This window comes from Sodiomyces alcalophilus (assembly GCF_042370955.1).
Source record: "Sodiomyces alcalophilus JCM 7366 unplaced genomic scaffold ACRALscaffold_5, whole genome shotgun sequence".
Lineage (NCBI taxonomy): Eukaryota > Fungi > Ascomycota > Sordariomycetes > Glomerellales > Plectosphaerellaceae > Sodiomyces > Sodiomyces alcalophilus.
Window position 1 is genome coordinate 2,821,941 of NW_027263536.1, and position 27,516 is coordinate 2,849,456.

General features: G+C 37.4%; 3 protein-coding genes across 3 annotated transcripts; all 3 read left to right on the forward strand.

Annotated features, from left to right (window-relative positions):
* Positions 1-1,253: 1,253 nt before the first annotated feature.
* Positions 1,254-2,577, forward strand: ACRALDRAFT_1071748 (uncharacterized protein; the record flags this gene model as incomplete). Its single annotated transcript, XM_071017893.1, has 4 exons — positions 1,254-1,440; positions 2,219-2,262; positions 2,448-2,465; positions 2,560-2,577. Coding segments are annotated over 4 exons (267 nt in total), but the record flags the coding sequence as incomplete, so codon positions are not given.
* Positions 2,578-14,200: 11,623 nt separating this feature from the next.
* On the forward strand, positions 14,201-14,661 carry ACRALDRAFT_211903 (uncharacterized protein; the record flags this gene model as incomplete). The annotated part of the gene is made up of 4 exons (XM_071023802.1): positions 14,201-14,205; positions 14,284-14,462; positions 14,508-14,546; positions 14,591-14,661. 4 exons carry the CDS (start codon positions 14,201-14,203, stop codon positions 14,659-14,661), a joined length of 294 nt encoding a protein of 97 aa, XP_070874238.1.
* A 10,376-nt stretch (positions 14,662-25,037) lies between these two features.
* Positions 25,038-26,738, forward strand: ACRALDRAFT_1051635 (uncharacterized protein). The gene is made up of 4 exons (XM_071015695.1): positions 25,038-25,187; positions 25,244-25,496; positions 25,554-25,636; positions 25,712-26,738. The coding sequence occupies exons 1-4, from the start codon at positions 25,169-25,171 to the stop codon at positions 26,431-26,433; spliced, it is 1,077 nt and encodes a 358-aa protein (XP_070874239.1). The 5' UTR covers positions 25,038-25,168; the 3' UTR covers positions 26,434-26,738.
* Positions 26,739-27,516: the final 778 nt, after the last annotated feature.

Here is a 27,516-nt window from a genome sequence, read left to right on the forward strand (position 1 = left end):
CTTACCCCCTATTGGCTTCTTCGCTATTCATTACCCCTATACCCTTACCTATTTTTCTTATATTTCCCCCGCCTACACGTTAATATAATTAGGCTAATAGAGATATTCAGAATATCGCCGCCCCCGCTATTAACTACTAGGAGCCGGCTCCCGCTAGTCCGATCCTTACCGCTAATATCGTACCCGCTACTTATATCACTATTAATAAGACTATACGCCCCCACTATATTAGCGATCCTAGTAATAGCCGATAGGTGTTTGCCTAGTAAGGTCTGCTATATCGTTTATTCGATATCTCCGATAACGCCGCCCCCTTTATAGGTTTCCCCTAATAGCCTAAAGATAATATACGCGTAGTCTAGCACCTCCTCGAGAATATTATAGATAGCGAACTTAACGCTGCCACGATTAATATAATACTCCTTTATATTCCTATAATAAGTATATTTAGCGAGAGGTCTAAGGATCCTTACCTGGCAGTATAGTTATAATTTAGGATATACTATAACCTGATAAATAAGAGGTAGCTAGAGACGGGTAGTTTAGAGGATATAATACGTGTAATATTTAAGCGTAGATAGGAGGATAGCCGTCCTATAGCCTGGATTAATATTACGCCTTACTAGGAGCTAAATAGCCGGACGCTAATTTACTCTCCTTAGCCGCTTAAGGTAATTAACCGTATTAAGAGTAGTCGCTTTATACCTATTATTTATTACTTCGATAATCACTTTATTAGTCTAATTATATATTAAGAGATATAGTATATATATAGGTATAATAGTATTTAGAATACTAGTAATACTAAGGGCCGCCTTTAATAGTTATTTAAGTACGCTATAGGTTAGCTATATAGTATTAATATAGCTGATAAGGCTGTCTCTAGCCTTACCGGCCGTTTTTATATTATTCCCGGTCCTTACTGGACGGATAATTACTTATACGGCCTCTTCGTTATTGAGTAGATGCGAGCTATTATCTAAGAGGGCTACTTATTCCCTTAAAGCTTAAAGATTCACCGGTTCGTATAAGGACGCTGCTACTCGAATAATGGTATAGCTTATACGCGTTATATTAAGGAGGAAGGGCTGTCTTATATTAGAGTAATTCTTGGTTTTAGCTATTAAAAGACACTAGTAGTCCCGGTGGTCCCTTAGTCCCCTTTACCGCCACCTCCTAAGAGTATAGGTTTTACTCCTATTAATAAACCTATTATTAAGTCTAAGCCTGCTGCCCCTGGTTCCTCTAATTAGGTTAAGAAGAAGCCTTACGCCCTAGTTAGAAGCACTCCTAAGAAAGATACTAGTGTCCCGGTGCGTCCTAAGACACCTAAGGCTATCTTTAAGAAACCCGCGGGGCCGGTCACGCCTAAGAAGGTTACTAAGGTCACGAAGAGCCCTAAGAAGACTCCTAAGCCCTTTAAGCCTTCTAAGTTTATTGGTATTAACTTAAATAGTTATAAGATTATTTAGATATCCCTAAGAAAAGTCTTAGTAAAGCTCCGGAAGATTAATATTTAGGGTAAATAGACTAAGGATATAAAGGAGTAAGATAAAGGTATTAAGATATTCTATAGTTACCTATTCTATAGACTACACGACTCTTAGCCTATAAATTCCCGTATTAGCCCGATTAGGCCTAGCTTATTCTCCCGAGATAACTAGGTTCACTTATATAATAGTGTTTACCGCGTAACACTTTATAACGCCGCCGTTAATAGTTCTTTATATATACCGCCCTTATACGCGATTCCCTAGGAAGGATAATTACGGTATAATACTAGTATTAAGTAGGATAAGGATATAGTTACGGCCGCTATAGAGAGAGCTTATACCGAGAAAGAGGATTATATAGTTAGCGGACGGACTCTCCGTAAGCGTAAGTGAATTATAGAATAGTTTTAATAGATTATATTTAGCTTAATCAGGGTAACCTAATTATATTTAGAGTTATTATAGCCACGAGGATATAAGTCAGATAACCAGGGCCGATTATAGAGGGGTGAATCGGAGGCCTAGTGCTATATTATTAGGATATCACGTAATATTATAAGACGCGCGTATCGTTTTTTTCTATTTATCTTATATATTATATATACGTGGCGACGCTACCCAGACACAGAGGATACTTATTATCCTATATAATGATTATCCTTTTAACTCTAGGTTTTGCTATATTTATTATATTCACTTCGTTTAAGCTACGTTGCCCTGATTAGAGCAGCGCGCACCTCTAGGAACCTCTTTTAAAGGTCTCCCTATTGTATGTGTTGTTTTGGTTATATACACTTCGTCGTCTTAAGCACTCCTGTTATCGAAGGCTTATCCGAGTTTACACAGCCTAAGCCATTCTGCATAGTAACGGCTTTGCCTTTCTTTAATATTTATTTATAGACTTTTTTTATTATAGTTACGTAGCTATTATTATAGCTTAAATAAACTCTATAGTCTCTTAAAGATAGCAGAGTAAGTTATAGGCGGTAAACTCCTAAGTATTATTACTTAGTTCTTTATAGATTTAAATTAGGTTAATATAATATCTATACTCTAATAAAAACAGGCATATTTTCGTAATTAAGCTCTCCTGGTTATTTAACGCTAGTTATACTATAGGTAGTAGCTTATCCTAATCGTTTTAGGTATAATAAATAAACGCTCGGAGGTACGCTTATACCTTTTAATTAGCTTATTCGGGGGCGCTATCGGTCTAAGGGTAATAGACTATACTTAGTCGCTATTCGATTCTGGCTAGTTTATAAAACTATTGCTAAAGGCGGCTTATCTAGTTAGATCTTTTATCGCTTATAATCGAAAAGGGTATATTATAGAATCGGAAGTAATATTATAAAGACTATTTAGTATAGGCTTCTGCCTTTATAAAGTCTATCGCATCGATGGTAATAGCGTTCGTTAATCGGTCGGTTATAACCTATAGGTATCTATACTTCTTCCCTTTAACGGGTAATAGGTCCGTTATAAAGATTATCGATAAGTCGCTCCTTATTCGTTTCGGAATTAGTAATAGCCTTAAGAGTCCTTATCTAGTATTTCTCTACGCGTGACTTTAGTTGTAGATATAGTAGTTCTGTATAAACCTGCATATATCTTTATTTATCCCTAGCTAAAAGAAGCGTCTTACTATAAGAGCGATTATATTCTCTTACCCTAGGCGGCCTTTAATCGTAAAGTCGTGTATAGCCTAGACTACCGGAGTTTATAGGATACTCCCTTCTTAGGCTCCTGGCACCTATAGGCGGTCTTAGAATATTAATAGCCTTTATAAGGTAATCCCGTATTCTACGATCTAAGCTCGGAGACCTAATAAGGGGGAAACTATTAACCCCCTCCTAATATAGCTTAAGTAGCTAGGCGGTATTAGTTATTCTCCTTTACCGTGGAGTCCTATAATATTTTATAGGTTATTAATAGCTTCGAATATATATAGGTTCTCGCAAAGGATATAGACCCTTATCGGGATAAAGGCTTTTAGGATTAATTATATATACCGGGCTTATTCTCGTGTATCTAAAAAGTCTTTTAGCTTATTTTATTCTCTCCGTAAAAAAGTATCGGCGGTATAGTTATTAGCGCCTTTATAGTATTCTAGTATAAATTTAAACTAAGCTAGCTCGCTAGCCTATCGACTTTATCTTGTATTAAGTATCTTTTTCGTTATAAAATACTCTAATACCTCATAATTAAATAGGATTATAAAACGACTATAACTTAGGAGCTCGGCTCTTTAATACGTTACGTAGCTTATAATCGCTAATATCTCCTTACTATAAATCGAGTAGTTATACTCGGCTCCTATAAGTCGCCGCGAGTAATGAGCGACTATACAATGGTATCCTTATTTATCCTTCTAAGTTAAAGCGCCCCTTAACACGAATCCCGAGTAATCGGTTTCTACGAAGGTCTGGTTATTCGAGACCTATTATCGTAAGATTAGCTTTTTCCTGGAATTTCCTCTTAACCTCTGCGAAGGCAGCTTATTTATCGGGGCCCTAAGTAAATATCTGGTCCTTCTTTATTAATCTCGTTAACGCTACCATAATATAAGTAAAGTTCTTTACGAATATTCGGTAATAGCTTATAAAGCCTAGAAAGCCTTGGACTCCCTTTACTAAAGTCGGGGCTTCCTATTCTCGGATTGCTTTTACGAAACGCCCTAGCCGGCGGTAACTATAGATCCTAGATACTTTATAGTCTGTACGCTAAACTCGTACTTCGCTAGGTTAAGCGTTAACCCGACGTCGTTTAGAGATTATAGTATTAGTTTAACCTTTTTCTTATAATTATAAAGAGATCTACTCGAGTAAATAAGGATAACGTCGATATATACGATAATAAAATTATTAAGGGAATGTTAAAGAGTCTTATTAATATATCGCTAAAAGGACGCGGGAATATTACTTAATCTAAAGAGGTAGACTAACTATTTAAAGGAGCCGAACCGGGCTCGGAATATAGTCTTCGCTTTATAGCCGGCGGCTATTCGGATCTTATAAAAAGCAGTCATTATATTAAGCTTTATAAACTAGTTAGCTTATTCTAGGCTCCGGAGTATCTCTGTGATTAGAGAGAGAGGATAACAGTCTCTTTATATAATCGCGTTTAGGGCGCGGTAATTATAATAGAATTATAGCCCGCCCCCTAGCTTCTTTATAAACAGAACTAAAGCTCTAGTAGCTACGCTACTAGCCCGTATAAACCCCTTATAGATTAGGTCGGTAAGGGCCTTCGGTAGAACTAATAGCTTTTCTCTTAATATATTATAAAGAGGGCCCGAAGGTAGTTCTAACTCCTTTTTATCGGGTCCTCGTATAAGGTTTATTTCGTAGTCTACTCCGAGTCGGTAAGGAGTGTGCTGGTTCGCTTATAAGTCTAAGAATAAGGGGGAAATTATTATAGAATCTTTTCCAGAATATACTTCCAGGGATTAACTAGCGACTTATAACGGAGGACTTTATTAATATCCTTAATACTAATCACGTAGAGCGCTAGTTCCTTATTTCCGAACCGTTATTTCTTTTATAATCGATATATAATACCGGTAAATACTAAACCGGTTATTATTTAAGCTCTATGAATTTACTCTAATATTATCGAGCTTTTCCTCACCCTTTAGCCGGATATCTATCCGGGCTATTCTATAATAGAGGCGGCGCCTTTTTATATAGTAAGTAATATCGTTCTATTCTATCTAAGGCTTGCCTAAGTATATATTATAATCTAATGCTAGTATTATATAAGCGAATAGTTATTATATATATCTACCGATCTTAAGGTTATATGCGGTAATACCTAAGCTCTTAGTAGACCCTATAGGGTTAGCGGACCCTAAAAGGGGTTTTCTAGTCTTATCGATTAATAGGAGGCAGAGGCACTTTATAAGACGTTCGCTTATAGAGCTAAATAACTACTACACGACTAAGATATACACTCTTTCTAATCCCTTTATTCCTTTATAGTCGGCTCTAATGCCCGCTTTCGTATTAAAGCTATTTCTTTTCTAAGTCTTCCTCGTTATCCGTAACTGCTGTATAAATCGTCTTATTATCCGAGGTCGCCGAGACCTTAGCCACGCGGGCCTCTTTCTAACCTTCGGCGTCTTTTTTTTAAAGCGGTATATCCTGGTAAGGTATCCCTGCTTTCTATAGTTATAGCACTCTCTTATCTCCTTTATCTTAGTCTATACCTAATTAACTCCTCCTATACTTATATTGCCGTTATAATCGAGGGTATGGTTATTATTATTATTACGGGGTACTTAATTAAAATATAACCTTATAGCAAGGGCTTTAAGCCTTTAAGCGATACTCTATGCTTCGGTTACCTAGGCATGGTAATTATCGGGGAGTTTTACGGTGATAAGTATAGTATAGACTCGATTACTAAACGCTCCTTCTAGGAATATAATCTTTATAGTATTATCCTATTAGTCTTTATTAGTAATAGCTAGTTATTACGTAAACCCGGGTATAAAGCTCCTAAATACTTAGTTCTCGCGCTATTATAGTATCCTTAGGGTATTAACCGTATAAGGCTATTGATTAATATCCTTATATATATAAGCGAGGTAGTGAAGGAACTCTTCGGGATTATATTAGCCGTTAGTTCCGTCCGCTGCGTAAAAGGAAGCGATGACGCGGCGAGGTACTTCGTTAAGATAGGCGTTAATAAAGTACTATTTCTTATAAGGGCTCTAGAAGAGATATTAATTTAGTAGGAGTGTCTCGCGAACCTTAGATAACTAACTTATATACCCTAAGCATTTACTATTAAACTTTTATAGTAGTGGGAGTGCTTTAGTCTAAGGATTCGACCTAGGCGCTAGGTTAGGCGTGGACGTTTAAGTAGTCGGTTAGAGTCCTTATATAGTCTTTAGCGATAGGGTAGCTAGACGCGGCGTAGTTATATATTATTGGTTTTATATTACTTATAGTAGCTGGTTAATAGCGTTCTGTTATTCTTAGATCTGGGTAGTTAAGGTCATAACCTAAGTTTATGGAGGGTTAATAATCTCCGTCCTCCACTCCGTAGCCTTAGGCGACTCGCCCGCTAAGAGTGACTGTGCACTAGGAGGAGGTAGATTGAAGTAGTAGTCTATCTTTATTAGCGTAGCGCGTGGGTTTCTCTAAGCTTTAGATATATAAGCGGTAGGTTATAAGTTATTTATAAAGCAAGGCCGAATAATTGAATTATCTCTTGATATTATACTTGTAATAAGTAATAATTATAATAATAATAAGTATAATATCTAAGTTAGAATAGACAGTATATGGTTATAGCTATATAACTAGACGTTCACTTTGTAACCAGCTTAACGTATACCACAATACTAAACGTATTATACGTGTATATATACTTGGCTTATAATATATATAATATAAATACACTAGGTATCGTCAATACGATATCTCGGTTATTACTAAAGCTAATAACGTGGCATGATAACCGTCGCGTAGGCTATTGACGTAATAGTCGCTACCCAATCTTCTAGGGTCTTTTGCTAGCCCTGGATCCAGGAAGAAATCCTAGAAGTCAGCTCTTTACATAATCATAACACATATATAGCTTTATAGCTTTAAGCTCGCGTAATAAGCAGTAATCCTGCGGATCTACGAATTTAACAGCTTTTTACTTTATTATCCTCTTTTCCGAGCGTATAGCCTACTACTCATAGCTTAATTTATTAAAAGGTTATAAGCCCGGCTTAGTAAAGAAGGAAATCGACTCCTTTCCACCCTTTTATTCTACTAGAAATACCAAAAAGACGCCCGCTTTTTTCGGCCACGCAAAATACTAAAAAGACTCCTACCTGCCTTTTTAGGCCGTCCCTTTATCCTCCCCCGGTCGTCGATCCTTATCTCCGACCGTACGAAATCCCTTTATCTCCCGAAGATAGCTAATCGAATCGAACCGTTTATTCCGATACCACGGTTTAAAGCTCTTTATTCTTCCTAATACGGTTACTAAGAGCCGTGCTAAATAAGCTCTTCCTGACTAGAAAGAACTACACGATCGGAATAAGACTCTTTATTACGATCGGATATACTATTCCTTTGTTTTACGAAGGACCTTTTAAAAAAGAAGAAAAATAACGAATACGTGGATTAAACGCAGCTGCTTTTATGGTTATTATAGCTCCACGAATAACAGCTATATTAATTAAGCCACTTAACCTACCGCGCTGCCTATAATAACAGGATATCGTAACGTGGTATATAAGGCTTTAGTAAAAAGTCCGCCTATGGAAATCCTGTTATTCGCTTAGTACGAGTATCGCTTTTCTTTATGCTGCGAGATCTATAAATAGCTTCACCCTTTAGACCCACTTTTAGACCCACTTTTCGAACCTAGGCTAATCAGAACCTTACTTTCAGCTCGGTATTCTTTGTTTCTGTCCTTTATCGATAACGTAATAAAGAAAAAGAAATAAAGGAAAACGAATAAAAATAATAAAAACAAATCGTTAAATAACTTAGTTAATTCTAACCTAAATAAATAATAAAAAATATCGTTTTGCTACTTAAAAATGGCTTAATAAGAGCTAAAAGAGTTCCCTAAAGAAATCTCTCTCTAGTAGCCATAACGCACTTCTATAACTAACAATAATAATAATAATAATAATAATAATAATAATAATAATAATAATAATAATAATAATAATAATAATAATAATAATAATAATAATAATAATAATAATAATAATAATAATAATAATAATAATAATAATAATAATAATAATAATAATAATAATAATAATAATAATAATAATAATAATAATAATAATAATAATAATAATAGCAGTAGTAGTAGTAGGTTAGATGTATGAATCGGAAAGTATAAAGAACTGAATTCTGTAGGCCTTAATTAGTAGCAAACAGCTATAAAATAGAATCATCGGTCTTAATAAATATTATCCGAATCATTATAGCCACTGCCTTTAATTAACCCGAGGGATTAAATTAATCTAACGTTAAAAGACTATTCGGACAATTAAACGATTAACGATTATACTTAGTATTCATAGGTATATATAGTATTCCGAAACAGGGAAAAAGTGGATTTATATCAGAACTATAGTCGGAATATCCAAGTGGTATAGTCGGAATATCCAGTCTCTATATTTAATATCGTACTAATACTCTCTTATAGTCTAAAATAACTATAAGTCACACTTTATACGATACTAATATTCTGATAGTTATAGGCCCGGCGCTCTAGTAAACGCCTTTATTCCAGTCGATCTAATAGTTCTAGGCTCTAAGCCTCTTTAGTTTAAAGCCCTCTTTTTATAGCTCTTAATCGTTATAATTAGAGCCTCTCTTATTAAGCCCCTGCTCTATCACGGATAGAGTCCTCTACTAGCCCGTCCGTCTATCTATTATCACTAGGCCCTTTAACCACCTTTATTAATTCCTCCCCCCCCCCCCCCCTCTGTTATTCCACGCCATTATAATAGCTTCGGTTATACTAACCTTCTTTAAGGACTAGCATTCCTAGTATGGTAGGTTATAGAAGTCGCCCTTTCTAATAAGGTTACTAAGCTCGTGGACCCAGATCTTAACGATAATAAACGCCCGGAACGCCTCTAAAAGGTTGGCCCTCCCCCCGAAAGTAATGATAGAAGTTAGCGCTGAAGATATAAGCTATAGCTCCATGCCTATAATGAATATAAGGAGAAAGCCATAATTAAGGCGGTGCTAGGTTATATTATTATAACCGTGTACCGGAGTCTCGCGGAGTTCTATACTAGTAAACATAACCCAACGGAAATCCTACGAATCCTAAAGGCACGCCTTAAGCCTAGTAACGCTGCCTATAAGTATTTTATTAAGCGCTATTAGAAAAGTTATATATAAGTTACTAGGAAGATATCTTACTAACACTAGCTTAACGACCTCCCTAAGTTATATAAAAAGGCAAAGACGTATCAAGCTCGCGTGATCGATTCGAAGATAGACTAGCTTACCGGATTTTTTAACGCGATCGATTAATTTCTCCGGAATAGTTAGAAGCCCAGTTTTCTATAATACTATTAATATTAAAGATATAATAAAGAATACTCATAATAACGATAAGTATAATATCTGAGTTAAAATAAACAATATATAAATATAGCTATATAACTAGACGTTTATTTTATATCCAGCTTAACCTCTACTATAGTACTATACGTATTACACGTATATATATACTTAGCTGATAATATATATATTATAAATACACTAGGTATCGAAAATATATTATCTTAGTAATTACTTAAGCTATTAATGTGTCGTGATAACCGTCGCGTAGCCTGTTGACGTAACAGTCGCCACTCAATCTTTCAGGGTCTGGTGCCAGCCACGGATCCAGGAAGGAATCCCAGAAGTCAGACCTTTACACAACCATCTACACAAGAAGTAAGCCTACGGATCTATGAATTCAACAACAACAGTTATTTACTTGATTTTCCTCTCTTCCACTAGAACAACCTATCACTTATAGCCCAATTTATTAAAAAATACTAATGCAAGACGACGACTATAAACTACCGGATATTAAGGCCGTTATTCATAAGTACACTACCTAGTTATATTATAGACACCCTTTATATTTAGATGGGAAGCCGGGATCGTCGTTATTCTATATAGCCACGTTTCTAAGCAAGGATAAAGAAGGTTAGTAACCTAATCACTAAAAGGATTGTTAAGAAGGACAGGGTCAGGGTCCTTAATAGGAATTCATCTACGATTACTATATAACCTAGGAAACCCAAACCTACTATAAACTAATTTAGACCTGGCCGAATAGTAATGAGGCCCGAAAAGGGAGTCCTTTAAGATCTCTACGGAGATAGAAGAATACTATAACGAGGTTATCGCTAGCTGTTACGGGTTAACCCCCTGGATATAATCAGGTAAGGCACCGGATCTTCCGACTAATTATATCACGTACCCGGTGGGTCGCCGCGATAATATATTTAGGTAGTAAGCACCTACAGAGATGTCTCCTTTCCTCCTTTTCTCCTTAGCTTTAGATAATTTTAATAAATTAGGCTACCAGTAGTAGGCTGTACGCGCGGAAGAGAGGAAAATCAAGCAAAAAGCTATTGAATTCGTAGATCTGTGGGATTACTGCTTGTTGCGCGAGCTTAAAGCTATGAAGCTATATGTGTGTTATGATTGTATAAAGAGCTGGCTTCTGGGATTTCTTCCTGGATCCGGGGCTGGCAAGAGACCCTGAAAGATTGGGTGGCGACTGTTACGTCAACAGCCTACGCGACGGTTATCACCCCACGTTATTAGCTTAAGTAATAACCGAGATATCGTATTTACTATACCTAGTGTATTTATATTATATATATTATAAGCCAGGTATATATATACGTATGATACGTATAGTGTTATCATATAGGTTAAGCTGGTTATAAAGTAAACATCTAGTTATATAGCTATAACTATATACTGTTTATTTTGCCTTAGATAGTATAGTTATTATTATTATGATTATTACTTATTATAAGTATAATTTCAACACCCCTCCGTAAGCTGACTCTTATATAATAAGTGCAGCTTAGTCAGGTTATAGTTATGGTTATGTTATATCGCAGTAATCCTAGTCTATCTAAGACTAGAATACATAGAGGAAAAGAAATTAGAAGAAACCTCTTCTTTTGAAGTAAAGGGAAAATTCAAAGAACCCTTATTATTATTATAGTATATTATTCAAAGGAAAGTTCAGGAAAACCTTTGATATCTAGGAAAGCCGGAAGGTAAAAAACCTAGTTATACCCCCTTATAAAGAACTAAGAATTCTAAGTATTACAACCTAATATTTTAATTCTTTAATATTATTATACGGCGGCAAATCATATTCAGGCAACGTATCGTCCTTATAACCTAGGTTCATATAACCGCAAAGAGTATTATGAGTCTCTTTTGCTAGACCTTTAGTGATTATATCAGCTATATTAAATTTCGTATTTATATATATAATTTTTATATTATCATTATAAAGGTATTGCCTATAGTAGTGATACTGCCTATCGATATGCGTTACTGGTTTATAAATTTGAGGGTTTTCGGCGGGCTTCTTTACACTCTCACTATCTATTAAGATAGTAGGAATCTCGAGAGTTTTATTATTAGTATTATTAGTATTATTGCCTCTTATATTAGAATCTAGACCTAGATTCTATAGTATATCTTTATATAGATTATAAAGATAGATTCCTTCTTTAGAAACTTCTATAGGAGGCATATATTCGGCCTCTGTTATTAATAAAGCAACGACCTTTTTGTTTAGTTAAGGTCCAACTAATAGGGTTATTTACTCCCACGCAGTAAATATATCCTAAAGTCGAGGTTCTATCTTCGATTATATCTGAAAAGCTAGTATCAGAATGACTATAAATACGAAGGTCTTCTTTATTATAGTTATATAAAAGACCGATGTTAGGATATGTATTTATATAAGCCTAGATTTAATTTAACGCAGTAAAGTAATCTTATAAGGGATTACTTATATAGCGAGAACACTAGTTAACTACGTACGTTATATCAGATCTTGAATGCAAGGCTAAATATAATAAAGCCCTGATTTCCTGTTAGTATTTATTTATATTATTAGTTATTACTTGTTTAGGATTTAGTACTAGGACCTTCTTATGTATACAAGGGGTATTAACCCTTTTCAGACTTTGTTTATTATACCTTTTAAGTATCTTATTAGTATAAGGTAGTTAACTTATAGAAAGAGTCTTATTTTCTTTATTTATATGAATTATATCACCTAGAAAGGTATTTATTTCATCTAAGTCTTTAAGTGTAATATCTTTAGATATCTCCTTAAAGAAATAATCTAAAGTGTTCTTAGAAGGGCTCAAAGCCAGTATATTGTTAATATGGCACAAAACAATAGCTCGTTCTTCTATTCTTTTATTTTTATTATATTTATAAAAGGAAAAACGTCCGTTATTATATTCAGACACCCGGCAACCTAGCTTAGATAATATCTTAACCAGGTAATTATACCAGAGTCTAGGACTTTGTTTCAACCCGTACAAAGCTTTATTAAGCTTGTAGAGTGTTATATTATTATTATTATTTTCTAAACCATCTTCTTTCTCGAAGCATATAGGTTATACAGCGTATATCAGGCTATCTATATCGGTATAAACTAACGCGTTTTCAACGTCGAACTGCCTGAACTTCGAGCCGTGTGATACGCCTAGTATTAAAGCTGGTTTATAGCTTTCTGGCCGGCAGGTAGTAGAAAAGCTTTCTAGATAATCGAGACCTAGAACCTGATTAAACACCTGAATAACCCACCGAGCTTTATATTAAATAGCTTCGCTAGAGCTATTATATTTCATTCTAAAGACCTAACGACCTCCTAGTATATGGTAGTCTTTTTTATTTTATTATAATTATTAGGCGTGTTTTTATACTTATTAAGTCCCAGGTCTTCCCCTTTTCGAGTTTAGTTATTTCTGCTACTATCGCGTCTATTCATTTATCTTTATCTAGGCAGTTTATAACCTATTTATAGGTAGCTGGTTCGTTAATCGAATTTACAGTTGAAAGAAATGGGGAATTTTCTTAAAACTATAGGTTTCTAAGTATAGTATTGTTTATAAGGTATAGTGCACTATTATCAGAGGGTATTAAATCCTTATAGTCCGGTTTTAAAGGCTTTAAAGGTATGTAGACTTCTAGCCTGGTACTGTGGCTACTGTTATTATTATTAGCCGGGCTATAGTTAATATTATTATTATTATTATTATTATTATTATTATTATTATTATTATTATTATTATTATTATTATTATTATTATTATTATTATTATTACGAGCCTTATACTACCTCCTCCTGCTAAGTCACTGCCCGTTACCCTTTAAGCTCCTATTCGGTGGGCTTATAGGCGCGGGTCCTTCCTTTACGTGATTATAAAGCGCTATCGCGTTATTAATTAACGTTATTAATTAACGATATTATAATAAGTTAAATTGCTATAGTAGATTACTTTATACGTAGTCTAGAAAATGAATTTAATTATTATAGAGGGCTAGACCCGTGTTACGGGTCAGGACGTTGGATATTACGTGACTATATACGCGGTCCCAGGGATCTGGTCTTGTTCCGGCTATTCTTCGGAATAGACCCGTATATCTAGCTAGCCTTTCGGTCGATCTTTTCACGATAATAACCTATCACCCATCACAATCACACTTTGTATTATCCTTCCTTTTTCGGATATCTAGACGATCCAGAAGAGCCGACCCTATGCCCGCCTACCTATCTATAGCTATCTATTCCCCTAATCAGACCACTGCCGACCCTTCTAAAGGCCCGGCGACTATCTCCTCAGGACCCTTTAGCTCTAGATATGGACCCGTAACGAGCCTGACCCTCCCTTCCGCTAGCCTACTATTAGACAGTTATTTATTTATTTGTTTAGCCCTATGCGGAGCCATTCTGCATAGTAACGGCTTCGCCGTTCTTTAATTAGTGCTCGGAGGCGGATACAATCAGCGTAGGAGATCACAATCCTACGCATAAGGGTAGATCCGGCCTACCCAAACAAACAGCCTATCAGCGTTATTGATTAGCGATACGGTCACGTTTTCTTTATTCCATTTTAAGCCTTTAAGTCTTCGGTTTTAGCTTCGGTTTTTAAGTCTTCGAGATCTTATATTTTAAATACGATGCGGTTTCTAGTTAGTCCTCTAATAACGGGCGAAGGGCTTAGGATAAAGCCTAGAAGAATATCGCGTTACGTGGGCACTAGAAGAAGAGGTCCGAAAGAGGACGATTCCGTTTCTAGTTTTGATTCCGGTTACGATACAACAACAACAAAAACACTAAAAACAACCTATACAACAAAAACTACAAAAACAATATCCCAGGGCCCGAGTCTGCGGAAGAGCGATCCCGATAATACTTCGGAAGAGCAGAGGCTGCCTGCTCGTCAGCAACAGCCGTAAACCATCCCGACACAGAAACTGCCTATAGATCAACAGTCCGATACCAGTCCCGATTCGACGGATCCTAGTACCACGGATACGGAAAAGCAGAGACTGTCTGTACACTAACAGTCCTATCCGACGCAGAGACTGCCTACAGATTAATAGTCCAATACAAAAAGGAAGACGCATCGGCGTCTTAAAAGGAGGATATATACCGGTAGTCAGGGTAGTCAGAGTCACGCGTAGGATACGTTCCTATTACTCTTAATCAGGTTAACCTCCTTTTTTAAGGTCTTCGCGAGAGTCACGCTAGTGTAAAGGACCCTGCAGGAGCTATACGCTCTACGATCAGAAGATTCTTTACCGTTTACTTCCTGTTTATCTAATCAGACTAACAGTAACGTTACTCGTAGACAGCCTACCAAAGGCAGCTATAGCCCGAGCTAAACAGTAATTAGAAAAGCCGCCGCCGCGGTGGAAGTACGACTCCACGGCAGAGTCAGGAACTAAGTCCCCCCGCCCTGTAGCAAGAGAGTCCCGCCCGGCATATTCCTATTTACCTAATCAGGTGCTATTCCTATGCTTAGAAAGGTTACCGTCGGCGTATATACCCGAAAAAAGCCCTAGTAGCTGTATAATCCAGAAGAGCTTATAGGATAGCTCCGCGCTTTAGAAAAACTAGCGCGTTGGTTCTGTTAATCCTATTATTCCGGCGCTGAGCTCCCGTGCTAGCTTTATTATACCCGAGGCTTCGAAGAGCTCCCCTGCCTCCACCGATTCCGTGGCACTGGTCCCGAAGAGTCCTCCCGTGGACTCCGCGATAAAGGAACCCGCCGTTACCGCTACCACCGCCCCTCCCGCTATTCCTCTAGTCCAGAGTCCTCCCGTGGACTCCACCGTTCCCGCTATTCCGGCGCAGAGCTTCTATACTAGCCCTGCTATACCCATAGACTCCGTAGTAAAGGAGAGCCCCGTTAGCTCTATAGTTTCGGAGAGTCCTCCTATAGACTCTTCTATAAAAAGCCCGCCCGCTAATCAGACTATCGGTATTATCGGCTCCGTAACGGTAGATCGGGTAGTTAAATCTATTCCCACCGATTAGCCTATCGCTATTCCGCCTAGTAACCTGTTTTCCCTTTTACCTCCTAACTTCGAAATTAGTTACCTGGAGTAGTATAGACGTTACCTTAATCCGTACCTCCGTAAAGATATCGAAGAGATCTTCGGAGACTCCCTTAAAGCTATGCTCGAAGAGGTATATACGCAGATTGATAAAGAGATAGCAGAGGCGATCGAAGAGGCGCGACGAGAGCAGAGTCTTTATAACGGGCGTTAACGTCTTCTTTTTAGGTGGATTTACCTCTAGGGCCAAGGGATTTCTAATCCCACTTTTCCTTACTATCTTCCTCCCTCCTCCCACCTCTTTTTCCTCTTCCCTTTTTTCTGCCTCCTTTCCCTTTTTTATTTTCCTCTTTTCCCTTTACCTATTCCTTTACCTAATCAGGGTAACAGAATCGTTTTCGGAAGCAGAACTCGTTGGGGGACTCCGTAGGAGCTATTCTAGTTCCTAACAAGGGCCGCGTCTTCTAATCGACGGGGGCCGCGTTCATAGGCTCGTATCTAGGGCCGCGTCTTCCTTTTAACTACGCCCTAGAGCCGGATTTTTTTTTCCCGAAGCTGCTCCGTCAGCCTAATCAGGATTTTCTTTTATTATTTTACCCTTCTTTTTATTTTTATTTATTTTTAGGTTATTTAGAAAGCTGCCCTTAAGGGGACCTCTTCGTATAGCTTTAGGGCCGATAGTTAGAGTCATACCCTCCCGATTTCACCCTGCCTGCCTCTTTTCTTTTCCACACAAAGACCCTAATCCAACCTATTCTTTATATAGAAAGCTATACGCACAGGAGCTTCTACGTACAGCTTTAGAGCCGATAGACAACTAGGCCCGGGGCCCATCCCATAAGTCTATAGGAGGCTGCCGATTTTTCATAGATTTTTCCCAGTCCATAAGTCTATAGGAGCCGCCTACACAGATTCTCAGCTTTTCTTTAAACTATATCTTTTCCAGTTTTTCACCGTTCCTTTCGCTCGCAACCATATTAGCCTGATCAGGAGAAGACGAATCGAATAGTTCTAATTTCGATTAATTTAGGTCGCTAGTTATTAAGCTATTCTTATCGGGTAGTTTAGTGGTACGCATTGGATATCCTCGTTATATTTAAAGCAGACCACGTGCCACTAATCCCGCCCACTCTTTTTAATCCTGCCTACCGTTTTCTACCGGCAGAGTCACTATAAGCCTATCCTGCTTACCCTTTTCCCTCTCTTTTTCCTACTATTTTCACTACTCTTCTTTTCCTGATATCTTCATTCCTTTAATCGGCCCGAGTCTAATCCGCCTACCTACGGTTAATCCCGTTAATCATGCTACTATTCTTCTTCCTGTTACTTCGAGTCCGGCCACGATACTACCGCCTCGAAGAGTCCTGTTATAAGACCCGGTTCTGTTCTTCGCCCACCGACTCTACGAAGAACCGATAAACCGCGATACTTTCCTGCCTTTAACGAACCGACCCTCCTACGTGCTATGCCACGCCACTGCCGAAAAGATCCGACCTGCGTGCTTTACGCCTATAAACCGAAGTGGACTGTCTGCCTTAATCTAGGCAGTAGAAAGAGATAGATATACTCTACGAGAGACATAGGAGTACCGAGATACCTTCGTGTAGGCCCGTCGCTCGCGATCTTCCTATAGACCTCGAGAATATATAGTTCCGGAATCCTAACCAGTCTATAAACCTCGAGACTCTCTATTACCTACTTTTACAAGCTACGCCGTTAATTCTCCTATCACAATCTTTACGGCTATTTCTACCTAGTTCTGCGTTTTGCGTCGTTAATCTTTTACTAGGGCCGCCTGCCCTGTGTATACGCTTATCGTCACGGTCTTCTCGAAGACTACGCTAAGGCCGCCGCCTATTTTACCGCCGCCCGCGACTAGTACCGCCGCCGCGTTACTTATTCCTTATACAGAACCAAGGAAGCCGCCGCCGCCGCCTAGCTTATATACAAAGGACCTACGAGGTCGCCTTTATATCTTTAAGGTCACTATCCTTCGAGCCTGCGTCTTTAAGAGATATTATCAGGAATACACGCGCGACGAAAGAAGGATTGCTACTACGTGTAGCTAGAAGAGGTGGATAATACGGAAGCTATTACTATACAGGCTGCTTATAGATGCCCTGATCAGGGCGATAGAGATATATTAGGATAGTTGCTATTTATATTTAGAAATTATTAAGACTACGAGGCGTGGCTTAATAATTTAGGGCCGATTATAGAGGGGCAGACTCGTATTCCGGATCAGGACATTAGATATCACGTAACCACGTACGCGGTCCCAGGAATCTAGTCTTATTCCGGCTATTCTTCGGAATAAACCCGTATATCTAGCTAGCTTTTCGTCCGATCTTTTCACGATCATAACGTATCACCTATTATAATCATAATTTCTATTATCCTTCTTTTTTCGGATATCTAGACAATCCAGAAAAGCCGACCGTAGGCCCGCCTGCCTATCTATAGCTATCTGTTCCCCTGATCAGAACACTGCCGGCCCTTCTAAAGGCCCGGCGACCATCTCCTCGGGACAATAGCTCTAGATACGGACCCGTGACGAGCCTGACCCTCCTTTTAGCTGGCCTATTAGTTGGTTGTTTATTTGGCCCTACGCGGAGCCGTTCTGCATAGTAACGGCTTCGCCTTTCTTTATTAGCTAGAAAGGTGGGTCCACAGGAACTATAGTCGGAATATCTAAGTAGTATAGTCGGAATATCTAGTCTCTAAATATATACCTATAAGGAGGGGAAAAATACTATAATATATCTATTAGAAGTACCTTTATATTCGGAATAGTACTAAGGCTATATCGGTATATTTTATGCCTATAGGTCCCGTATATAACGCTATATAGAGCTAGGGAAATAGGTTTCGTTTTACTATAGTACTACCTAGTACTTTATAAATAACCCGCCCGCCTCGATCACTGCGTTATGTAGATCAGGCATTATACTAATCTTCTCTTCTAAAAAGTCTTTAGGTAGTTAATTCCACGCCTCTTACCTATTCGCGTAGCCGCGTTTTCCTGCGTTATTAATATCGTGGCAGGGAAAAATCAGGTTGTTAATATCGTGGAAAGGGAAAATCAGGTTATTAATATCGTGATATAGTTAAAAAAAAGGAAGTATAAAGGTAACGAGTTATAAAAAGATATACTAAAAAGTGTATATTCCTAAATAGGAAATAGGTGGGTCCCAGAGTACTTTCGGACATAATAAAACTTATACCCTTAACCTTCGTATACTAATATAGCACTAAGTAATAAGTACTAGTATCCCGGAGAACCCTATCTGGTATCTGGCATAGGCCTTACCCTTTTGGGCTAGGTTGCTAAGGCATATTTTCGGACACAAAATTAGACTCTGGGCCTAAGGTCCCGGTATATTATAGAGTCGCGAAACAGGGACGGAACGGGTTATTCCGTACCGAGATTAGAAATATACGAGTAACCTACAGGGTTAAGAGCAGAGTTTTTCCCGATCTTCTAGCAGATTAGATCCTTCTCCTACAGAGTCAATTACATTAACAGAGTCAATTAAATCAACAGATTTACTGCTAATTTTATATACGCTATTTATATAATACACGCTGCCCGGCGCCTGCTACGTCTTAGGATATAAGTCCGCCCCCCGACTAACCGCTTACCCCACCCTCCCGATTATATAACTTAAGGAAGCGACTTAAATTATTAAGACTAATAGTTTTAATTTACTAGCTATTCTAGTAGGAATTCGGAACACTATTCCTTAAACTGCCTCTCCTATTCCTCGGTAGCAATATTATGTAGCTAAATAAGCTACGTTCCACGAGCCTGCGCCCTCTTAATCGCCTCGATACTAATAAATCGAGTATTAGGATCCGGCACCACCTTTAGCTGTTTATACGGCCGTAAGCGCTCTATTTAATAGCTTAACTGATTAATCCGAGTCTCTTTTATAGCTAACTAGTAGTTTTTAACGTTAATAGCCCTTCCTGCCTGCTTGAGCAGTCGCCTAGACCGGCGCGGGGTTATAGCCCTAAGTCTTGTATATCCTAACGGCGTGGATATTAACGCCTATAAGTCCCTAAGCTCCCTTAATCTCCGAGGAGTTATCCACTGTATATCTAATGGATTTACCCGCTTTATAGGGGTCGTTAGGATTATAACGGGATTCCTATCCACTACTTAAGAACTTAATAGGACCTGCCTTCGACTAATAGGCCATAGCCCTATAGCTTTCTATCCCGCCTTGATATTCTAAGCCGTTAACGCGTTAATCCGTGCCTTCCGATAGCACTCCAGAAAAGCCCGTTTACCGATAGGCGACGAGTCTTCTAGATCAGCCACGTTCTTTAGATATTTTCGATACAAGGACTTTAAGGGACTAAAGACCGATATATTAAGAGGTTAAGTGATATGGCTGGAATAGGCTAGTAGAAATAAGGCTATAATATTCCTAATAAAGCATTGCTATATAAAGTTAGTTAAGACGTGGCTCCTATGCCTATCTATGATTAGAAGGCGTGGAGAATCGGCCTAAGCCGCTGCCCCTTTTATAAAAGGATTAAAGATATTTATAAGGTAATCTAGGCCTATATCGTTTATAGTCTAGCCGTTTTTAGTAGTAGTAAAGCGCTAGTTATCGTATCCGTCTATATCTTAGGGAAACCATTACTATTAGACCGATTTTCCCTTAAAAATAATAAGCGGCGGTAAGAACGTTCCTGTTATAGAGATATACTCGATAATCGTAGTCAGAGCATTAAAGAAAAATTACAAATTACAAATTACATTACAAATTACATGTAATGTAATGTAATTTATCCGGAGAAAATTACATTACATTACATGTAATTTGTAATGTAATTTTGTAATGTTAGGGGAAAAATACACTTTTTTGATATATAGATTAAGAGGGTATTTAAGGATATATAGTATATATAATACTATATATACTACCCTAGGATTATACTAAGTAATACAGACTATATATCAGAGTATAAGTGTTTATATTTCTATATATATAGAGTAAAGGTATAGGATTATAACACTTAATATATAAATATATACTCTATTTAATATACTTTAAGAGGATATTATAAGTGTAATAAGAATATAGGACTAATATCTTTATTATAGTCTTACGCTTTAGGGAGTTATCTCTTTAATACCTCTAAATATTAATATTACACTGTCTTTAAGTATTAAAATACTAGTATTATAATACTAACACCTAGATATAAGTACTTAGTCAAAGTCCAGCTTTCGGTATAGTAGGTTTATAATATCTATAGAAAATAACTAATTTAATAAAGTTTAATTAGCTATTATATAGTATATATATTAGAACTAACTTACTATAGTAGTATACTCTATATTATATTTTTAAAAGCTACTATTAGAGTAACTTTACTTCGAGACTCCTAAAATAGGATTATATAAGCCTAGGGCTAAGGAATGGCTAGATTCTATAATTACGGTATAATATATTAGAGTTAAGATATAACCTATAAGTTTAATATAAAACCGGAGATTAAAAACAGAACTATAATAGGTACTAGAGTGATTGGAATTAGAGTGAATTAAGTCGATTAGTATTCGATAGTATTTAATAATAACTATAGAATATACTAGCTAACTAGGAAAAGAAGATAGATAGAAACAGAGGGAGACGTAGTAGATATATATATCTTTATGCTCCTGATTCTTCTATCTCTAGCTATATAATAGTTATTAATAGCAGGTATTACTATAATATACAGTATATGTATAGAATAAGTATAATTAAGTATTTTATATATATATATATATAAGGTAGTATATATACTAGATCTAGTAATATAATTATATTAGATATTAAATAGTAAATACTTACTATCTAAGATATAAAAGTATTTACTAAGCTATTATACGTCTAAGTATTATAGACTCGCTATATAAAATATTATTACTATTTAGAAACTAATAGTCTAAGTATTTAAGATGCTATTTTCTAAGCCTCGGTAGATATATAGTAAAGGTCTCTATAGCTAGCTAGAAACAGAAACCTATTATTGGTTATAAGGTATAGTTAATTATACTAGGGAACTTAGTTACTCTAACTAGGGTAGTACCAATAAGACTAGATACTAGATACTACTAGTTATACTTATATATATACACTACTATATATATTATTTACTATATTATATATATACTAAATATTAACTAATAATATAAGTAAAATATTCAATTAATACTAGTAGCGATATACTTATATACTTATATTAATAATGTTAGTATATTAGATACTTATTATATATAATATAATAAGAGCGATATAAACTCAATGATTTGAATATATATTTATAGAACAATATATATAAGAAATTAATCTAAGCTCTAGCAGTATTACCTTATTAAGAAGAGGTAAGTATACTAGGTAGAGAAGTACTATCTTATAATAGAATTTAATATATAGACTAAAAGAATAAGATATCGTTTTATATATTTTTGTCTTAGTAAGATAGGATAGTATAAAAACTAATATATATATTAAAACTACGTTAAATTTAATCTTAGTATATTAGATTATTATATATCTATAACTATATTATTTATTCTTATCTTTTAACTTCTAATAGCCTTAGCGTATATAATATTTCAGGAATAGATGTATAATATTATAAAAGAATATTATACTACGTGAATATACGTATTATAGAACTATTAGAATTATAGCTAAGTGGATATTATATAAGCCAGTAAAAAGACATGGGATTAAATAAAAAACAGTAATAAGACTAATTCTAAAGCTACGCTATAGAAATCATTATTATAAAATCATTAAGTTATACTATAGGCTAAAAGATTAATAGTTCTAATTCGGGAAAGTATAATATGATTCTATAAATTAGATACTATCTATATATAGTAGTAGCTATTTATTAAAGGAAGCTACTCTATAATAGTCCTGAAATAAAGGCAACTTATTATACTAGTTATACGTCTTTTTATATAAATAAGTGTAATAAGACGACCGTAGAGCTGTCGGTATATTATTAGACCAATAGCCAGGTATAGACTACTAATCCGAACCTATATTATTATAAGTATTAAGAGATATAGTTTAATGCCTTAAGTTAAGGTCTTATTTAAAAGTCAGCGCTTAGTTAATAATAGTATAACGACTACTCTACGATTCTAACCTATTAAGCCTTTTCTATAATATCCCCTCATTTACTAAACTCTACGGACTTTCCTTTATTATAATAAGTTTAATAATCTATAAGGCTTTAATTAATAATATAAGTAGTTATCTAAACTGGACTTAGGCTATAGCCTATTAACCAGATTTATACGTTTTATAACTATCTTATCCCCTATAATAAGATTACTATTATATATTTATAAATATAGATAGTTTATTTAAAGTAAGTAACTATTAATAAAGTATAGTTGCCAAGAATATATACTATAGCCTGCTATTATTAAGCTATTCTAATTAGTATAACTTATATTAAGAGATATCTCGGCTAATATTATAGCTTTATATTAAGTGTTTATAGTACCTAGTATAAGAATAGCTAGTTATAGTAGTATCTTTAGCTATATTATATAGGATATATACTATTAAAAGTATCCTTATATATATATATATATATATCTGATTATAAGTATATATAGTGTATTATAGCCTATTTAGAATATAAAAGATATACCAATTTTACTCGTATATATCGTTTAATATATAGAAAAACTATACTAAAAAAAGTGTAATTTTTCTCCTTATATTACAAAATTACATTACAAATTACATTATATATAATGTAATTTGTAATGTAATTTTTTTAATGCTCTGATCGTAGTCTAGATCTTTGTTTCGGCTACTTTAAAATAGATCGACTTCCTCTTAGACTCTCTAATAATAAGGCCGTTAATAGTAAGCACCTCCTATATCCTAGTCTTATCTATATTAAACCGAAGGTATAGGAGAATATCGCGGAGGGCCGGAGCCTTAACCAGGTCGAAGAATCCCTGGATAATCTTAGTTATTATGCCTTCGACACAGTTCCTCGTAATTACCTTACCTCGGAGAGTCTTTATAGTGGTATTACGGGCAAGAAAGCCCTTTATCTATCGTTTTTTAAGGGGAACGTTATCGCCGTTTAGACGTAGGAGACGCGGCGAATTCGTAGATCTGGGCGTGGGTTAGGGCTATCCTAACGGACCCCTACATAATAATCTAATTAGCTAAAAGACTCTTTTATTCGGTGGAAAGCCTTTATAAGGGTATAGCAGCCTCCCGGCGCGTTACGCTGCCGTTTACACGGCCTCGAAGAGTAAAGAAGGGCACTCCCTAATCTCGGTAAGCTTATCGCAGGCTTTTACCCGCTAAGATATCGTTATACGCGTTTTAAAAGTCTTATTCTATGTATTTTAGTATACTAAATACGAATATCTAATTAAAAAAGGGGATTTATAATATTATAGTAGGAAAAACGCGGTTGGATTATGGCGTTATATAGGTGGAAAGGTTTGGAAAAGGGTGATCGGGAGGGTGGGGTGAGCGGTTAGTCGGGGGGCGGACTTATATACTAGGAATCCGACTTGTACCTTATTTGGCTAGGAGACCACCCGAGAGATATATAGGTACTTAAGCGTGTCCACTACTCGTATATTACGACGTGACTTAACGATGTACCGGGACCTTACGCCCAGAGTCTAATTTCGTGTCCGAAAATATGCCTTGGTAACCTATCCTAAAAGGGTAAGGCCTATGCCAGATACTACACCTCCGCCGGGGTTTTAAAGGTTAGCTCGTATACAAATAAATATGACTGGCCGGGGCCCACAAGTCGACCCGCAGGTGTAGATACTTACTTTTATATGTAATGTGCTAGTAATCATAAGTACATACACTTAAGCCGAAATCTTTGTTCCTCCGCTTAACACCATCATCAGTCTCATACCTGTCTATACAATCTTCCCCATCCATTCCAATAACCTGCTATAAATAATAAGGCATTATACGAACTAGAGCCTCTAAAAAGCCCGCCAAGTGCGTCCTAAGCAGCTTTAATAGCTACTCGAAGCTCTTCCCTTCCTAACCATTAAAGACCCTTAGTCCAGCTCTTTATCCAGAACCATGGTGATAGCTTCAATTATTATCCTGTGTCTTAACGTCACTCATATCGTCATAATCAGCTGTACCTCTCCATACAAATTTGTATAGGAAGATACCCATCGGCGGTATAATCCAATGAGAGGTTGAGATGTGGGGCGAAGTCATAACCTAACCTTTAAAACCCCGGCGGAGGTGTAGACAGGGTTCTCCGCGATACCGGTACTCCTAAATAATAACCAGATAGTCTTATCGGGGACCTTAGGCATAAATGCCTGACAATTAGTATCGTGACATAGTTGAAAAAAAAGGAAGTATAAAGGTAGTGAGTCGCAAAAAGATGTACTGAAAAGTGTCTGTCCCTAAATAGGAAACAAGTGGGTCCCACAGTACCTTCGGACATGACAAAACTTATTACGCCCTCTGCCTTCGTACACCAGCGGAAACATTTTGCGAGCTTGTTAGACCTTGACATTTTCTCCGAGCAGCCGATCGAGACAACAGAATGGCACCCGGTAAGCCAGGTATTAGCGGAGTCTATACCACATACATTACCTCTTCTCTAACACGAACCCTCCAGCGTCTCAATACGAACTGGCGCAACCGCCCGGTGATGCCGTCACGGCACTTGCCTATGCACCAGAGTCGCCAACTAAACTGCTTGCGTCGTCCTGGGACAAGCGTGTCTATCTTTATGACACTCGCAATGGTTCCGAAGATGCACAAGGGACTTTGCTCGACACATTTCCACATAGAGCCCCCGTGTTAGACGTGTGTTTTGGAGCTAGTGATACCGTGGCATACAGCGCGTGTCTGGATTGGCAAGTTTACAGGTACAGCAGCGTCCTACGACCCTCTTATATTAGGAGTGACCTCTAAATTCAGGACAGAATCGATTTGGAGACGGGTGAAAAGACGTCGGTCGCCCAGCATGGTGCGCCGGCCAGATGTGTGGTATATAGCCCGCAGCATTGTGAGTGTCTTCACCCCCTTCCCGGCTCCTGGACACTGGAGCTGACATTAAATCCTCTTCTTTTCCTTCTCCCAGCTCTCCTTATCTCTGCATCTTGGGACCAGTCACTCCAGGTTCATAACACAGAGGACCCGTCGACACCGAACATAACTATACGTCTCCCAGGAAAACCCCATGCTCTCGCGGCTAGTCCCTCCAAACTCGTCGTCGCCATGACGGCACGCCTTGTGCACATATTCGACCTGACCTCGCTCCCGTCCCTGTTTGGCTCCACAAATGCAGCCGAAGTCAAACCCTGGCAACAACGCGAATCGTCGCTCAAGTTTCTCACCCGCGCCGTCTCCTGCATGCCCAATGACGCCGGCTACGCAACGTCCAGCATAGAGGGCCGGGTTGCCGTCGAGTGGTTTGAAGACTCCGCGGAATCCCAGGCCCGCAAGTACGCCTTCAAGTGTCATCGGCAGACCGCACCTGCCGGCGAGAGCGGTGGTGGCGGCGATATTGTATATCCAGTTAACTCCCTCGCCTTTCATCCTATACATGGAACTTTTGCATCCGCAGGAGGCGACGGAACGGTGGCGCTGTGGGATGCCGAGGCCAAGCGCCGCATGAAGCAGTACCAGAAATTTCCGGATAGCGTCGCCGCCGTGGCTTTCTCGGCGGATGGAAGGTACCTCGCGATCGGCGTTTGTCCAGGTTTTGAGACCGGCATGGAGGATTATTCTGGTGAAGGCAAGACCAAAGTCTTCATCCGGGAGCTGGGCGACGGGGAGGCCAAGGGCAAAGGTGAGAAGTAATTTTTCTCCAGTTATATTAAAATCACTACGACGCAACGGGTGTCCAGGTGGATGTCTGGCCCATTAGCTGACGGATAAGCTGGCGCAAGGCGTTGGGGGCGGATCTGGCATCTTTCCTTTTATAGGCAGGGCACACGTGATATAAGGAAATGCTTGTGTTGATATCACACAGCCAGCGGGCTAGCAGTTAAACGACTAATGGAATATTTGGCTTACCCAGTATATATTATGAAATTGGGAGCAGCCTAGTAGAAGTTATATAAGGGGACTAGTTAATTATAAGAAACTATTTGCTATTTAATCTGCTATAAGGTTAAGTGGAGGTACTTACTTTCTTATATAAATATACTGTTTAAGGTGCTATTATTTAGAGAACTATAATATATCCTAATGATATTTCTTTCTTACCCTTATCGATATTTTTTCCTGTCTTCGGTCTCGGGATTATTAGTTATTATATCAGGTAGACTAGGGCAGGCATAAGATAGATTATTCCGTTCCGGATTAGATATAAGTTATCTTCTATACAATTAAGGGCAGAGTTTTCTAGTAGATAAACTAGTTTTATATAGTTAATTAAATCTATAGATCTACTCTTAATATAATATACGTATTATAGGATGTAAGTAAGGAGTAAAGGAAGCTATTATAAGACGAATAAGAAGGCCTACTAGTGGACTAAGGGAGGGGGTACTATACTAAGATTATTCGTTAAGTTCTCCTAAGAAGATATAGATATAAAGGTCCTTACTTATAGACCTCTGGGTGCCACTTAATAGGAAGGTATGAGTTATATAATCTCCTCTCGGAGTAACTAAAGGACCTTTATAAACTAAGTAGCCTTACTATCAAGGCTATTACCCCCTTTATATACTCTAAGCTAGCTTTCGTATTCTAAATACACGATAAGCCTTCTCTAAACATAAAACCACCTAGTAGTTATCACGTAAGCCTCTAGAACCTCTTCACGAGAGGCCTCTATAGCTTACGCGATAAGCTCGTACTAAGCACTAGTAGGAATCTTAGAGCCTTATAACCCGAATTAATAAGTCCTCTTTATGCCTCTTATAGATTTACCCCCCT